Source organism: Bombina bombina, chromosome 5 (genome assembly GCF_027579735.1).
Source record: "Bombina bombina isolate aBomBom1 chromosome 5, aBomBom1.pri, whole genome shotgun sequence".
Lineage (NCBI taxonomy): Eukaryota > Metazoa > Chordata > Amphibia > Anura > Bombinatoridae > Bombina > Bombina bombina.
The window spans coordinates 847,224,638-847,243,231 of NC_069503.1; the positions used below are offsets into that span (position 1 = coordinate 847,224,638).

At 39.1% G+C, this 18,594-nt stretch overlaps 1 protein-coding gene across 2 annotated transcripts in view; it reads left to right on the forward strand.

Moving 5' to 3' along the window:
* The window catches only part of TTC39C (tetratricopeptide repeat domain 39C), a 317,517-nt gene that overhangs the window by 245,970 nt on the left and 52,953 nt on the right, over positions 1 to 18,594 (forward strand). For both annotated transcript variants that reach the window (XM_053714981.1, XM_053714982.1), the window contains one exon: positions 343 to 511. In XM_053714981.1, the coding sequence (XP_053570956.1) occupies positions 343 to 511 (169 nt within the window). The remainder of the gene's footprint in view (positions 1 to 342; positions 512 to 18,594) is intronic.

Genomic DNA, 18,594 nt, shown 5'->3' on the forward strand with positions numbered 1-18,594 from the left:
TAACTTTACACTTTAACAACAGATACCAATAAAACTATGCACATTCAAAGTTGTTTAAAAAAAGCATGAAACTTTTATTTTGGCTTTACTTTCCCTTTAGGAATGGGCAAACTAGAAGAGCGTTCTGCTTCTTATCTGCCATCAAAATCTATGTTTCTATGTCAATGCACAATCTTTCTTGATATTCTAAACACATTTCAAATCCTTGTAAGGAATAAGTGATTGATGTGATGTAGTTGGTGCTGATTTCCATTGTCTTTTTTTCACATCTTCATTCTGAATGTATTTTCCATGACTGCTTTTATTCTGTAATCACAACATGTGTTCTTATGGTTCCTTTAGGTTAGCCTTACTGTGGTACCACACTGTAGTCCGACCTTTTTTTGCACTTGATGGCAGTGATAACCAAGCTGGTCTGCAAGAGGCAAAAGAAATTCTTCTCAAGAAGGAATCTGCTTACCCAAACTCTTCATTATTTATGTTCTTCAAGGGAAGGATACAGCGATTAGAGGTAATTTACTTATATCATCCTTTATCTTCTCACTTCTCAGGTTGTTACTCTGAAAAAATGAATGTTTTTGATCAAATGCGCACATATCTCAGGCTACTTTATTTAGGCTAAAATTATGCAAACCACATATATGAGGTATCTCTTATGGAAAAATAAAAGCATGCTATATTGCTTCTCCTATTTCTTTAGTTCATTCAACTGTTACAGAAAAGATCTTTCTATATTCTGCCTATTTTATTTATACAATATATTTTAACAGTGCATATTGTTTCTTTCTCTAGATTTGTAAGACCTCTTTTCCTTCCCTATTTATAAATAACACCTCTGTGAAACATAGTTTTATATGACTCAAACATGGTAAAGGTCACAAACCTTATTGCAACACAACATGAACTACAGTAAAAACATAGGAAGAGCACTAGTCTTCATGACTGACATCATCTCGCTTGTTAGCTTTATCAATTAATATAGTTATACTCTTTCTTTTTTTTTTATTGGACTTACACTTGCTATTAAAATAGAAGCTTTCCAGAGATTCTTTAGCTCTGAATGAATCCGTTTTATAGAATGTACAATTACCAAGCTAAACATAATGGAGTGTTTATAGGACAAATGATTAGATAATGTAGGATTCTGAGTACAAAAGAGAGAGAAATATTTGAGAGAGAGAGAGGGACAGACAATGTATACCCAAAACCACACAAAAAGATGTACATATTAAATTCTGCATTTCTTGTATGAAATATTTCATAATTTGTTTTTTTGTTTTTTTTGTTAAATAATTTTTATTTGGAATAAACATGTCAGTAACAAAAGCTTTTACAATTTAGACAATAGAGGCTCCATAGTATTTGCCAAAAAATCCAGAATGTCCATGTTCTTATATTGTCCTTATGGATTAGTGGCAATGATTTTTAAAGTATTCAATCCGGACTACCCATAATGAGTAGGTCTGTAAAAAGTCTCTACAATAGTACCATAGATTTACGTTAAATAACAATGAATAATAATATAACATGAATAAACAAACAAACAACAAAATAACAAAGTTTGTGAGAGTGAATACACCAGACCTAGTAAGAAGAGTGTAAGGCTTTGTCTGTATTAAATGAGTTAAACCCCAGGCCCCCCCAAAATGTCAATATGTTTAGATTAAGTTTAAAGGCATGGCCTTAGTTGTTCAATTGGAACTGTAACTTTATGGTAGGGTTCGAGATTCACATAAAAACACTATTTCGTAGAAAACATCTAAGGTGTTGGATAACAGATAGTGATATCTCTCTAATTTAAGGTTTTTGTGTATTTCTTGTTTCCATATTTGGATTTGCACTATTGATCATAAGCTGGCATAGTTTTCTATGAGCTTTAGACTGGAGCTTTGGATAGAGGTGGAATAAAAATATTAGTGGCATGGGAGTTCCTAAGGTTTGTTGTATATACTGTGTTACTGCCTCCCAAAAGGGCTGTAATTTAGGGCAAGACCACCAGATATGGTATAATGTTCCCTCTTGTGTACATGATCTCCAGCAGCGGTTGGATGAGTTCGGGAATATGTATTTCAATCTTTGTGGTGTTAGGTACCATCTGGTCATTAATTTAATATTAGTTTCTAACGGTTTGGATGAATGAGCTGATTTGTGTACATTTATAAAAATCCTATTCCAGTCTCTGATTGGTATTAAGAAGGGTAATTCTTTATCCCAAGACTTGGTGAAGGAGGGGAGGTTGTCAGCTTTGGGTTTGTTTATTAATTTGTACGTCAGTGAGACTATGTGGTGAATTGGGGAAGCTGAACTGCATAGTTTTTCAAATGGGGTCAGGGTTCTAGTAAGTTTCGTTTTCGGGGAGGAGAGTATAAAATGGTTGAGTTGATGGTAACCGAGCCAGCTAGTAAAGAATCCGTCTCCTAAGTGTTCAATATTATGTTTAGGTAGTAGGTTATTGTCCTCTACTAGCATGTAAGTCAGGAGGAAAAGATGTATATCTTTTGGGCCTTGTGGTATAGTATTGGTACCGGGTTGAAAAATGTTATTGTAGAGGATTGGAGTTAAAGGGGAAGGCATTGAAGAAATATAAAAAAAAATTTAAGTAGCTCTTTCCAAACTTTTAGGGTTTCTATAATGATAGGGTTATTGTTATGTATGAGGGTATCGTGAGGGCCTTCTAGCCAGCAAAGGGAGCCAAGTTGGGGAAAATTACATAAATCGTGCTCTAGTTGAACCCATTATTTATGGTGGTGTTCCTCATAAGAGCACCAGTCTACTATTCTTGAGAGATAAATTGCTGTCCTGTAATCTTGAAGATTGGGTACTCCCAGACCTCCCTGATCAGGATGCCTGTAGAGTGTTGATTTTGGGATTCTCTGGGGTTTTTGTTTCCATATATATGAGTTTATTATGGACTGTAATTTTGGTAGGATTGTGTTCGGTAGGGGTATTGGGACTGTTTGCAAGATATAAAGGATTTTCGGTAGCAGTGTCATTTTCACCGCCCCGATCCTTCCTAGTTCATAATTTGTTTTTAAAATGTTTTCAGTAACTGAGTGAAATGTATTGTTTTAATAATAAAAAGTAAAAAATAGGTCCAGCACTCACTTATGTGATTAAGTGCATATAGGAAAGGGATATAGTGATAATAATATTATAAATGGACTGATGTCCATATAGGGTGAAGTAGTTGCTTTGGTTGTGATGCTTGATGGAATTCCTGTAACAGATTGTTCTGTAGTTCTAGTGTTTCACAAATATGGTGACAAAAATTGCAGTGATTTTTATTAAAAGATAGATCGTTGTTTGTGGCTTTCCTGTAACAGGGTTAATTTTCTGTGGAATACTTTTTGTTTTGAGAGCAGGAGGGTTGGAATAGGAATTAAATAAATGTAATGTTTATATATGTACACATAACAGATCCTTGTTTAGTTTACTGTTTTATTTGCTTCTTTGGAAACATTTTGGTTGCTTATGAACATAAGGAGAGTATTTTGACCTTACTTGGAGTCATTTGTAAAATATATCATTGGTAGATTTTTTTTTCTCTCAAAATCTATGTTTCTATGTCAATCCACAATACTTCTTGATAGTTCATGTTGGTTTTAATAAATATTAGCTCAAACCATGCCAATCACTCATTTATCTAGAAAGTTTTGCAATTTACCAATCAAAAATCTAAAGACATTTGAAATCCTTGTAATAAACAAGTGGTTGGAGGGGTGTAGTTGTTGGTGTTGACTTCCATTGTCTCTATTCACATCTGAATGTATTTTCCTTGACTGGTTTTATACTGTAACCACAGCATGTGCCCTTATGGTTCCTTTAGGTTAGCCTCACAGGATAAAGAGAACTAGGGGGAGAGAGTCCACACGTTTATTACTTCTGAGATTCAACTCCTGGCCTATCCCTCCCACCTCAATGATTAGCCAGTCTTATCTTTGTCTCAGAGGAGGCATGTGAAGAATTGAGGTGCTCTTAATTTAAGATTCTTAGTTAAGAGGGGTACTCATAATGATTTGAGGCCCTTTTCTTCCATCAGAGAGCTGCTACAGAAAGACAGAGGGAAGATTGGAGTATAGGGTAATGACACAATTACTCCAAGTGATGGAGATGGTTGCATGCCTGCCACTGGTGTCGCAGGGACCAGCCCTCTAGCCTTCTCCTGTTGGGTCATTGAGATACTCTTTATAGTGATCCTCTACTGTGATGTACAAAGCACTGGATGGAATCTTTACTGGAAACTGTCATTACAGCATTATGTAAGTACAGTGGAGTTTGTGGAGTTTTAGGTAAGTACTTTACATTAATACACATTTGCACTCTCATAGCCCACAGGCTATTAGTAGGTACAATATATACAGTACATCATAGCCAGGAAACATTTTATTAGTCAGTATTTACACCACTTTACATATTAAGTCCTTGTTGACTTATGTGTATGAGGGGACATGTCGGCACTATGGGGCACTTTATAGTATGTATACAGCACTGTAGAGATTTTTTTTCATAAATATTCAGCTATAAAAGCCTTTTTGAAGAGCACATAAAACCATTTTTAACAAGCTGTTATAGCCTAGCAATAGAATGAATCCTTTAAGTAGTATTCTTGACCCTGCCTACTTTTAGGGTCAAAAATACTACTTAAAGGATTCATTCTATTACTAGGCTATAACATTTTGTTACATATGGTTTTATGTGCTCTTCAAAAAAGGCTTTGTATAGCTGAAACGCGTTGCGCTTTTTTATTCAACTTTTAAATACGTTTGGTAAGCTGTACCAAATGGATGTCAGGTTGATGCTTTAATAAACGCACATTCTTCACTTAAACCCTGGGAGTATACTATTTTTGACTACAGTGGTTGTGAATGTATTGCACTATTGTGGATCCTTTTCTTTTTGGGAGGTACACAAGGTTGAAAAGATTGAAAAGCAAGACACTTGGACAGCTTTCTATTCCCTGTGTGACACGGCGTCGCCTTTTGCGCAAAGACTGAACCAAAAATGGGCCGGCTCTTAAGCTTAGATTTCTGCTTTTTAAAATAAAGATACCAAAAGAACGAATAAAAATTGATAATGGGGTAAATTAGAAATTTGCTTAAAATTGCTTGCTCTATCTGAATCATGAAAGTTTACTTTTGACTAGACTATTCCTTTAACCCTTTGAATGCTAGCGACGGCTCTGAGCCATCGCAAATTGTCCCAGTCGCTAGTACTCACCCACCTTGACGGCAATCTGGGGGCTCCCACTGACTCCCACCCTGGGGATCTGGCCTGTATAGTGACAGGCATTGCCGGGGCTTCACGTTTCATGAAGTGACGTCACGCGCAATGACGTGATGACGTTACCGCACAACTTTATTTAAAAATTACAATGTACAATATAGAGAAAAGGGGGCATGCACCTAATCGCCTAACCTTTCCAACAGTATAAGTTTTGGGCATCTGGAAAAAAAATTTCTGCCTATCTTCATATATTCACAAGAAGCATTATCAGTTTCTCAGATTTGCCTTTCAGGGCAAGCATTTCAAGTATTTAGCTTTACCATTGGGTCTGGCTGTAGCTTCCAGAATTTTCCCAAAGGTTATGGGAACCCTCTTGTCTTTAATCAGAACAGAGGAAGCTGAAGCTACAGTCAACTTGTGAAAAGCTTCAGTTGATTCTCAATCCTACGCTAGCGTTCTGTATGGAAGTGTTCGGTCTGATGATTGCTGCAGATGCCATTTAATTTACTTGATTTAATTTGAGACCACTTCTTTGCATGTTGAATCAATGGTGCAAGGATTACAATCAGTTTGCCCAAAAAGATTCTATTAGATCCTAACAAGAGGGTCTCTTCATGGTGGATAAATCACCAGTCCATTTCTCTAGAGGTTTCCTTTCTTCATACATCCTGGACAATAATGACATATGCAAATCTCCTAGGTTGGGGTGCAGTATGGGGGTTCAGGAGAGCTTTGGGAGTTTGGTCTCCTCAGTAGGCGAGGTTATCCATACATTTGTTGGAATCTTCAGGGCTCTTCATAGCTGGCCTCTTCTGAAGGAGGAGACCCACTTGCGCTATCAGTCGGACAATGTCATGGCAGTGACATAAATCAGTCATCATGGAAGAATTCACAATTCTTTAACGATGAAGGAGTTGTCTCAAATTCTCCATTGGGCAGAGAACAATTCCTGCATAATTTTTACAATTCATATTCCAGGCGTGACCAACTAGAAAGCGGATTATCTCAGTCGCTAATACCTTTATACAGGGGAATAGTCTTTTTTTATACAGATGTCTTCAATAAAATAGTCAAGAAAAGTGTGATCTTCCTGAGTTACACCTAATGGCTTCTTGATTAAACTTTAAGCTTCCCAGATGCTTTGAGAGGTCCAGAGATTCGTATGCAGAGATTTTAGATGCTTAAGCTCCTTGATCCGTTTGCCTGGAATACATATTTCCTCCTACTGTTCTGCTTTCAAGAGTTATAGCTGGAATAAATTTATCAAGTAAGCATAAATTTAGTTTTTATTGTTTTTTTTTTTTAAATTCTATCCAAAGGGGGGAAACCAGGAGACTTAAGAGGGAGATAAAGATACCAAACAGGGAGGACCAAGGGGAATATCATTTCATGAGTAGATGCTGAACCTGTCTAATGTTGTTTTGAGAGATAATGAAGTTAAAGTCTTTAATCTGGATTGGGGGTTGTCCCTTCATAAAAGTTTAATTTTTGGAGACTTTATTAATCAATTAATGATACAAAATAAACCTTTATTACTCAAGGTAATCATGTTAAAGTGAATGTAAAGTTTAATGAGAAAGTGCCCGGTTTTTACAAATACTCACATTACATTCACTTTAACAAACCTTTAAGAGGTACTTAAGAGGTATAAGAAAATACTTTATTAAAAACAGGATCTGTCTGTAGGGGATGATAAATAGTTGGGAAAGCAGCTTATACTTCAGAAAATATTTGTTCTCAATGGAGGTTTTGTTCTCAATGGAGGTTTTGTTTTATCTATATAGTTTAATTTCTTTGTAGAAGTTTTGCAAAGTAAAACTCCTTTAGCCTAAGGACCCAACTCCTACCTTAGTATAACCCTCTTTTTCTGTAGAAATGTACATTATTACTTTGACAACCAATGAGTTATTTGAAACGGAGTCCTCTGATGTTATATTGGGCCAACAGCATATAAAAATTTGCCTCAGTACACTTTCAACAATGTCTCAAGGCTTTTTCTATGATCATTTCCATGTTTTGCCAAATATTTTAGGTTTTAGTCAATATCATGAGTAGTATGTGACCTAACTCTGTCCCTTACTTAGTCACAAACTTACTTTGCATATAATTAGTGCTTATTAAATACATCCTATACATTTAAGTGAATTTATATTTCTGAAAAATACAGCAGATCATGCAGTTGTAACTTACAGTAGATAAGACAGCACTAACCTCTGCATATTGTATGTTACATCACTTCAAGCTGCCAGAATATATCTGTGCCATGACATTCCACTCTCAGACTGCTATAGGAATAACAGTGCAGTTGATGAATAACTTAATATGTAAAATGTAACAAGAACAATAAGTTTGCAGGAACATTGTTTATCAGCCTAGTGACTCATACTGCGTGCATTATCTGCTTAATGGCAGGGGCAGGCTCACACAGTTTAACAATAGAAACTGTAGCTGAGCAATGACTAATATTAGTATTTGACATAACAAATGAAACATTTTATAGCAGCCAGCAACATTACCAAAGGCAACTTAATATTGTCTTAATGAAATGAGTAGTTATAAAAATACTAGCACAACGGCAGTTGTTTTCTTGGTACCGTGTTAGCCAGATAACTAAATAAAAAATAAAAGTGACACATATATTGGCTAACTATAAAGGATTTTCTCTAGTAAGGTGTATCCAGTCCACGGATCATCCATTACTTATGGGATATTCTCACTCCCAACAGGAAGTTGCAAGAGGACCCACAGCAAAGCTGTTATATAGCTCCTCCCCTCACTACCATACCCAGTCATTCTCTTGCAACTCTCAACGCGCATGGAGGTAGTAAGAGGAAAGTGGGGAAAAATAGTTAGTTTATTAACTTCAATCAAAAGTTTGTTATTTTAAATAGTACCGGAGTTGTGCTATTCTTTCTCAGGCAGAGATAGAAGAAGAATCTGCCTGAGTTTTCTATGATCTTAGCAGGTTGTAACTAAGATCCATTGCTGTTCTCACACATGTCTGAGGAGTGAGGTAACTTCAGAGGGAGAATGGCGTGCAGTTTATTCTGCTATCAGGTATGTGCAGTTATGATTTTTTCTAGGATTGGAAATGCTAGAAAATGCTGCTGTTTTCCTGATAAATGTAAGTTAAGCCTGAATACAGTGATTTAATAACGACTGGTATCATGCTTAGTCTCAGGGGTAATACCCTTATAGATATGCTATATAAAACGTTTGCTGGCATGTTTAATCGTTTTTTATATATGATTGGTGATAAAATGTATTGGGGCCTAATTTTTTCCACATGGCTGGCTGTATTTTTGCCTAGAAACAGTTTCCTGAGGCTTTCCACTGTTGTAATATGAGTGGGAGGGGCCTATTTTAGCGCTTTTTTGCGCAGTTATAATTACAGACTGAGACATCCAGTTTTGCTCAGGAGTACCCTGCATGCTACAGGACATCTCTAAAGAGCATAAAAACGTTTATTGGGGAAGGTAGGAGCCACAGTAAAGCTGTGGCACTTTGCTGGGACTGTTAAAAAACGTCTATGTCGTTTTTTTGATCCGTTTTTTGAACTAAGGGGTTAATCATCCATTTGCAAGTGGGTGCAATGCTCTGTTAGCTTATTACATACACTGTAAAAATTTTGTTTGTGTAACTGCCTTTTTTCACTGTTTTTTTTCAAATTTTGACAAAATTTGTTCTCTTAAAGGCACAGTACCGTTTTTTTATATTGCTTGTTAGCTTGAATTAAAGTGTTTTCCAAGCTTGCTAGTCTCATTGCTAGTCTGTATAAACATGTCTGACATAGAGGAAACTCCTTGTTCATTATGTTTAAAGGCCATGGTGGAACCCCCTCTTAGAATGTGTACCAATTGTACTGACTTCACTCTAAGCAATAAAGATCATATTATGTCTTTAAAAAATTTATCACCAGAGGAATCTAGCGAGGGGGAAGTTATGCCGACTAACTCTCCCCACGTGTCAGATTCTTTGACTCCCGCTCAAGGGACTCACGCTGAAATGGCGCCAAGTACATCAAGGGCACCCATAGCGTTTACTTTACAAGACATGGCGGCAGTCATTGATAATACACTGTCAGCTGTATTAGCCAGACTACCTGAACTTAGAGGTAAGCGAGATAGCTCTGGGGTTAGACGAAATGCAGAGCATACTGACGCTTTAAGAACCATGTCTGATACTGCCTCACAATATGCTGAAGCTGAGGAAGGAGAACTTCAGTCTGTGGGTGATGTTTCTGATTCAGGGAGAATCCCTGATTCTGATATTTCTACATTTAAATTTAAGCTTGAACACCTCCGCGTGTTACTTAAAGAGGTTTTAGCTGCTCTGAATGACTGTGACACAATTGCAGTGCCAGAGAAATTGTGTAGACTGGATAAATACTTTGCAGTACCGGTGTGTACTGATGTTTTTCCAATACCTAAAAGGTTTACAGAAATTATTAATAAGGAATGGGATAGACCAGGTGTGCCGTTCTCTCCCCCTCCTATTTTTAAGAAAATGTTTTCAAAAGATGCCACCACACGGGACTTATGGCAGACAGTCCCTAAGGGGGAGGGAGCAGTTTCTACTTTAGCAAAGCGTACTACTATCCCTGTCGAGGACAGTTGTGCTTATTCAGATCCAATGGATAAAAAATTAGAAGGTTACCTTAAGAAAATATTTTGTCAACAAGGTTTTATCCTTCAGCCACTTGCATGCATTGCCCCCTGTCACTGCTGCTGCGGCGTTCTGGTTTGAGTCTCTGGAAGAGGCCTTACAGGTAGCGACTCCATTGGATGACATACTTGGCAAACTTAGGGCACTTAAGCTAGCCAATTCTTTTGTTTCTAATGCCATTGTTCATTTAACTAAACTAACGGCTAAGAATTCTGGTTTTGCTATACAAGCGCGCAGAGCGCTATGGCTCAAATCATGGTCAGCTGACGTGACTTCAAAGTCTAAGCTGCTTAACATTCCCTTCAAGGGGCAGACCTTATTCGGGCCTGGTTTGAAGGAGATTATTGCTGATATCACTGGAGGTAAAGGTCATGCCCTTCCTCAGGACAGGTCCAAATCCAGGGCCAAACAGTCTAATTTTCGTGCCTTTCGTAACTCCAAGGCAAGTGCGGCATAAACCTCCTCTAATGCAAGACAAGAGGGAACTGTTGCTCAGTCCAAGGCGGTTTGGAGGCCAAACCAGACCTGGAACAAAGGTAAGCAGGCTAAGAAACCTGCTTCTGCCTCCAAGACAGCATGAAAGAACGGCCCCCTATCCGGTAACGGATCTAGTGGGGGGCAGATCCCTGGGCGTTGGAAATTATATCCCAGGGGTATCTTCTGGACTTCAAAGCTTCTCCCCCCATAGGGAGATTTCACCTTTCACAGTTATCTGCAAACCAGATAAAGAGAGAGGCACTCTTACACTGTGTAAGAGACCTCCTAGTTATGGGAGTGATCCATCCTGTTCCAAAGGAGGAACAAGGACAGGGTTTTTACTCAAATCTGTTTGTGGTTCCCAAGAAAGAGGGAACATTCAGACCAATTTTGGACCTAAAGATCTAAAACAAATTCCTCAGAGTTCCATCATTCAAGATGGAAACTATTCGTACCATCCTACCTATGATCCAGGAGGGTCAATATATGACTACAGTGGATCTAAAGGATGCTTACCTTCACATTCCGATACACAAAGATCATCATCGGTTTCTCAGGTTTGCCTTTCTAGACAGGCATTACCAGTTTGTAGCTCTTCCCTTTGGATTAGCTACAGCCCCAAGAATTTTCACGAAGGTTCTAGGGTCACTTCTGGCGGTCCTAAGGCCGCGGGGCATAGCAGTAGCCCCTTATTTAGACGACATCCTGATACAGGCGTCAAACTTCCAAATTGCCAGGTCTCATACAGACATAGTACTGGCATTTCTGAGGTCTCATGGGTGGAAAGTGAACGAGGAAAAGAGTTCTCTATCCCCACTCACAAGAGTTTCCTTCCTAGGGACTCTGATAGATTCTGTAGAAATGAAAATTTACCTGACGGAGTCCAGGTTATCAAAGCTTCTAAATTCCTGCCGGGTTCTTCATTCCATTCCGCGCCCTTCGGTGGCTCAGTGTATGGAAGTAATCGGCTTAATGGTAGCGGCAATGGACATAGTGCCGTTTGCACGCTTACATCTTAGACCGCTGCAACTATGCATACTCAGTCAGTGGAACGGGGATTACACAGATTTGTCTCCTCAACTGAATCTGGACAAAGTGACCAGGGACTCTCTTCTCTGGTGGCTATCTCGGGTCCATCTGTCCAAAGGTATGACCTTTCGCAGACCAGATTGGACAATTGTAACAACAGATGCCAGCCTTCTAGGTTGGGGTGCAGTCTGGAACTCCCTGAAGGCTCAGGGATTGTGGACTCAGGAGGAGTCTCTCCTTCCAATAAATATTCTGGAGCTAAGAGCGATATTCAATGCTCTTCAGGCTTGGCCTCAGTTAGCAACTCTGAGGTACATCAGATTTCAGTCGGACAACATCACGACTGTGGCTTACATCAACCATGAAGGGGGAACAAGAAGTTCCCAAGCGATGTTAGAAGTCTCAAAGATAATTCACTGGGCAGAGATACACTCCTGCCACCTATCAGCTATCCATATCCCATGTGTAGAGAACTGGGAGGCGGATTTTCTAAGTCAACAGACTTTTCATCCGGGGGAGTGGGAACTCCATCCGGAGGTGTTTGCACAAGTGATTCATCGCTGGGGGAAGCCAGAACTGGATCTCATAGCGTCTCGACAGAACGCCAAGCTTCCTTGTTACGGATCCAGGTCCAGGGACCCCAAGGCGACGCTGATAGATGCTCTAGCAGCACCCTGGTCTTTCAACCTGGCTTATGTGTTTCCACCGTTTCCTCTGCTCCCTCGACTGATTGCCAAGATCAAGCAGGAGAGAGCATCGGTGATTCTAATAGGGCCTGCGTGGCCACGCAGGACCTGGTATGCAGATCTAGTGGGCATGTCATCATTGCCACCATGGACTCTGCCTCTGAGACAGGACCTTCTACTTCAGGGTCCTTTCCTCCATCCAAATCTAATTTCTCTGAGACTGACTGCATGGAGATTGAACGCTTGATTTTATCAAAGCGTGGCTTCTCCGAGTCAGTCATTGATACCTTAATACAGGCACGAAAGCCTGTCACTAGGAAAATTTACCATAAGATATGGCGTAAATATCTTTATTGGTGCGATCCAAGGGTTACTCATGGAGTAAGGTCAGGATTCCCAGGATATTATGTTTTCTCCAAGAAGGCTTGGAAAAAGGTTTATCAGCTAGTTCCTTAAAGGAACAGCGAAAATGACCAGCAGACCTCAAAGCGTAAAGCAATAAAAGTTCTTTATTGGAAACGTTGATTTAAAACAGCGTTAAAAGCTTATATTCCCATATGATAAAATGGTAAGATAGGTCCTACGCGTTTCGGCAGTCCCCCTGCCTTATTCATGGACTTAAAACACAATGGTATCAAAGCTCCTTATATACACCTGTGTCCTCAGGTGTAGAAATCACATGTCATTACTTAAAGGGATATTTACCTACTCAAACTTTTAGTAACACGCAGTCAAATAATACATATATACATGGTGAGATGAAAATTGGTTAAAGTGACAATGCAGATAACATATTGCTACATGTGAACCGGTTGTATATTTAAATAAGCAAGCCACTTATATTCGATCTAAAAATTGAAAACCATACCATATTGAGCATAGATCCGTGACCCACTGCCTACACATGATTACAATATTATATAAAAATAAAAATAAATATAAATATAAACATAAACTAGGGTAATAATTTAATATAATATACTTCCCTTATCTAACACCCAGCAGTGGAGTGAAATAAATCTCTATTCACTACTGTCTCTTCAATACTCAACATGAAAGGAGGTGAGGGGAAAATTAAATATTACTTATTGTTATATTTATTATATAAATCAGAGCAGGAATGTGAGCAAACCATAGATGGACCACATGTAAAAAAATGGTGCCTATTTACTCAAAGGTATGGACACAATTAGATCTCCATAAAGCATTTAGAAACTTATATTATATGTTTATGTAGTTAAATGCAAAGTAGTGCTGCAACACATATGTTATAACACCTGATAAGATATAACAAGAAAGAGTGACTTGGCACTCATACTGATGTTTGCCATGGCATACCTACACTGGTTAATGTTAAAATGTCTTAATTCAAATGCCCAAACAGAGCATTAGTGATGAATATATTGTGTTATTTATGACAATTGATTCAACGTTGATGGGTCCAAAAATTAATAACATCCCCATCAATGTTGAATCCAAAAGGTCTTCTGGTCTTTAGCTTAAAGATCCAAAAAGCTTCCCTGTATAGTAATTTGGAAGCACGATCTCAACCACGGATACAGGGTTTAATTTGGTCAATTACTTGCCATTTAAAACCTGCCACAGCTTTACCATGGGCATATATAAAATGCCTTACCAGGTCTGAGCATTCTGTTCCATTATCAATATTTTTCAGGTGTTCCCTGATTCTGCTTCTGGCCTCACGGGTGGTGCACCCCACATACTGCTTATTACATAGGGTGCATTCCACCAAATATACAACGAACTTAGTCCTACAATTCGTGTAGGAAGGAAGGTCAAACACCCTCTGGGTGGTACATGACTGAAAGTTTCGTGTAACATTAGTAAAGCCGCATGATATGCAATTGCTGAAGTAGCATTTATAATGACCTTTTACTTCCAGCCAGCTTCCCCTCCTGGCGGAGGGCTGTCGCAGCATGCTTGGAGACAATGCATTTCCCAATGTGCATCCTCGTCTTGGTATGCAATTGCATCCTTGTGACACATAGTCTTTGAGGCTATCTTCTGCTGTCAATATTGGCAGATGCTTGTTAACTATCTTACAAATGTCCTCAAATTGAGCACTAAATGTAGTGATAAATGCTGGCTTAGAGGAATCAAATCTTTTGTTCCTTAGAGTATTCTTATTAGTATCTGCCAAAAGGTTTTGCCTGTCCATTCGGGTAATCTCCAAGAGAGCACGTTCTAGCGTCTTCTTCTTATAACCCCTATCCAAGAGGTCACCCATAAGAGCCTCGCTTTCTCTCTTGAAGTCCTGTTCATCCGTACAATTCCTTTTTATGCGGATGAACTGGCCTTTGGCAACACCAAAACCAGTATATCTTGGGTGATTACTCCTGCCATGTAACACCGCATTGGTTGCAATCGGTTTTTGATATAATGTTGTCTTAATGCTATCTGTATCCAAGTCCGCTATCAATAGCAGATCAAGGTATGGTATAGAGATAGGATCACTTTCATAGGTGAACTTGAGGTTGATGCTATTAGCATTCAAATATTTAATAAAGTCACCAATCCTATGATGGCCTCCCGTCCAAATGAACAGGAGGTCATCAATGTACCTCTTGTACATCAAAATATCAGAGTGGAAGGGATTAGTATCCCCAAAGACGTGGCACACCTCCCACCAACCCATAAATAGGTTGGCGTAGGCAGGGGCAAACTTGGCCCCCATCGCTGTGCCACGTCTTTGGAGATAAAAAGCACCCCCAAACTGAGTAATTATGCGACAGTAAAAAGTCCAAAGTAGACAACAGAAATCTCTTCAAAGTTTCATCATAGTCACTAAAATTATCCAGCATATAAGACACGGCTTCCAACCCACAATCATGTGGGATTGCCGAATATAGGCTAACCACATCTACAGTTAACCACTCAGTTTGATCTTTCCATACCAATTGATCTACACAATTCAGGAGGTAAGAGGGTAAGTTATGAACTATGGGCTGAAGCAAAGATTCCACCCAATTGGACATGTTCTCGAAAAGGGAACCCATGCCTGCCACAATCGGTCTACCCTTCACCTCCTCAAGGGACTTATGCACCTTGGGGAGGTGATGGAAGATATGTATAACTGGGTGTGGTACATATAGATAATCAGCCGTATCTTGGTCATAGATCCCCAATTCGAGACTATCATCAATGATAGATTCCAAGCGCCTCCCAAACTCACTAGTGGGATTGCAGGACAAAACCTGGTATACCTCTGGGTCACCAAGTTGTCTATTTGCTTCATCTATATAAGCTGCCCTAGCCTGTACCACCACACTGCCCCCCTTATCCGCTTGCTTAACCACTATGTCATCTCTATTCCTGAGGCTTTCCAGAGCTGCTATTTGATTAGCACTCAGATTGGGACGTGGGTGATAGCTTTCAGATGAAAGTTTAATCAAATCCTCCTCAACCCTACGATGATAGGCCTCTAAAAAGGGCCCTCTGTCCCTAGTTGGATAAAAAATTGACTTGGGCTTATATCCCCCATGTGTAGTTTTAGGGATTGATTCATCTGTTGGAGTCTCTAAGGCAAGTGCATGGATATTTAAATAATCACTTGCCTCCTTAAAATCTACTATGTCATAAACTCTAGACAAATTACACTCTCTAGAAACAAAATCATCATTCATGACATTACTCTCACTTTCTTTATTATTGTTCCAAAAAAACTTTTTTTAGAGTAAAATTACGAATCAATCTATTTACATCTACTATTGTTTTAAATAGATCAAATTTTGCCGTTGGTACAAACCCTAAGCCGAGGCTTAAGACCTCAGTCTCATCATCAGTAAGTGGTATGTTAGAGATATTAATTACATTTAGATTGCATATTTGTTGCGTCCGCCCCGTCTGTGTCTTCCTGCTCCTCTGCCTCTTTGTCCTCTTCCTACGCCTGCACCTCCTCCCCCTTCTCCTACTCCCTGATCCTTGTGAAAAACCTGTTGTGTCTTATTAGTGGTAGTTGGTTCAACATTATATGACATAGGTCTTAAAGGGACAGATTTCTGCTCTGTCTATCCTTTTACACAAGCGTCTGGCAGACGTTCCAGACGTTCAGGCCTTTTGTCAGGCTTTAGTCAGAATCAAGCCTGTGTTCAAACCTGTTGCTCCACCATGGAGCTTAAATTTGGTTCTTAAGGTTCTTCAAGGAGTTCCGTTTGAACCTCTTCATTCCATAGATATAAAGCTTTTATCTTGGAAAGTTCTTTTTTTGGTAGCTATTTCCTCGGCTCGTAGAGTGTCTGAGCTATCTGCCTTACAATGTGATTCTCCTTATCTGATTTTTCATTCTGATAAGGTAGTCCTGCGTACCAAGCCTGGCTTTTTACCTAAGGTGGTATCTAACAAGAATATCAATCAAGAGATTGTTGTTCCATCCTTGTGTCCCAATCCTTCTTCAAATAAGGAACGTCTATTACACAATTTGGATGTGGTTCGTGCTTTAAAGTTTTACTTACAAGCTACTAAAGATTTTCGACAAACATCTGCTTTGTTTGTTGTTTACTTTGGACAGAGGAGAGGTCAAAAGGCTTCGGCAACCTCTCTTTCTTTTTGGCTAAGAAGCATAATACGCTTAGCCTATGAGACTGCTGGACAGCAGCCCCCTGAAAGGATTACAGCTCATTCTACTAGAGCTGTGGCTTCCACTTGAGCCTTTAAAAATGAGGCTTCTGTTGAACAGATTTGCAAGGCGGCGACTTGGTCTTCGCTTCATACTTTTTCAAAGTTCTACAAATTTGATACTTTTGCTTCTTCGGAGCCTATTTTTGGGAGAAATGTTTTACAGGCAGTGGTACCTTCCGTTTAAGTACCTGCCTTGTCCCTCCCTTCATCCGTGTACTTTAGCTTTGGTATTGGTATCCCATAAGTAATGGATGATCCGTGGACTGGATACACCTTACTAGAGAAAACACAATTTATGCTTACCTGATAAATTTATTTCTTTAGTGGTGTATCCAGTCCACGGCCCGCCCTGTCATTTTAAGGCAGGTTATTTTTAAATTTAAACTACAGTCACCACTGCACCCTATGGTTTCTCCTTTCTCTGCTTGTTTTCGGTCAAATGACTGGCTATGGTAGTGAGAGGAGGAGCTATATAACAGCTTTGCTGTGGGTCCTCTTGCAACTTCCTGTTGGGAGTGAGAATATCCCATAAGTAATGGATGATCCGTGGACTGGATACACCACTAGAGAAATAAATTTATCAGGTAAGCATAAATTGTGTTTTTTTGCAAGCTTTCAGAGCACTATGCCTGATGAAGGAGCTGTAGTGCTCTGAAAGTTTGCAAAAAAATCCTTTTTCGTTAGCCAATAAAGGTATCACTTATACAATTTTTAAAAAAAAAATTTAATAACATATATTGTGTTGCTAAAATAAAATGCATTGTTTATAAACTGTCTTTAAAACTTTAATATCGGATACAGAGAATAAATCTTACAGGAGATGAGGTTCAAATAGATTGAAAGAATGTAGGAATTGGATAGGCAGAAAGCTTTCAACTAAATGGCCAATAGTCTATTTTCTGTTCTATGTATTTAAGCACACACTTTAAATGGGAATTGGAACAGGCTTGATGGACCTTCCTATTAAGGGCTAGATTACAAATGGAGCAGTATTTTGCATTTCCGCTATAGTGAAAACTCCGCTAGAATTTTTGTTTGCGCTAGTCGGGTTGCGCTAATACTGCAAGCAGTTTTTTCTCCAGCAGTAACCTGACTTGCGTAAAAAGTTGAAATTTGAAAATTACAATCGTGTTCACACATTCCCCCATAGAAGTCAATGGAGAAAAAAACCCAGACTCTCATACAAACACCATAACATATTCTGAATAGCGCTAACCCGACATGAAATTATGAATATTTAATTTTCCAATGTTCTTGACGTAACAGAATATGTTCTACAGGGAGTGCAGAATTATTAGGCAAATGAGTATTTTGACCACATCATCCTCTTTATGCATGTTGTCTTACTCCAAGCTGTATAGGCTCGAAAGCCTACTACCAATTAAGCATATTAGGTGATGTGCATCTCTGTAATGAGAAGGGGTGTGGTCTAATGACATCAACACCCTATATCAGGTGTGCAAAATTATTAGGCAACTTCCTTTCCTTTGGCAAAATGGGTCAAAAGAAGGACTAGACAGGCTCAGAAAAGTAAAAAATAGTGAGATATCTTGCAGAGGGATGCAGCACTCTTAAAATTGCAAAGCTTCTGAAGCGTGATCATCGAACAATCAAGCGTTTCATTCAAAATAGTCAACAGGGTCGCAAGAAGCGTGTGCAAAAACCAAGGCGCAAAATAACTGCCCATGAACTGAGAAAAGTCAAGCGTGCAGCTGCCAAGATGCCACTTGCCACCAGTTTGGCCATATTTCAGAGCTGCAACATCACTGGAGTGCCCAAAAGCACAAGGTGTGCAATACTCAGAGACATGCCAAGGTAAGAAAGGCTGAAAGATGACCACCACTGAACAAGACACACAAGCTGAAACGTCAAGACT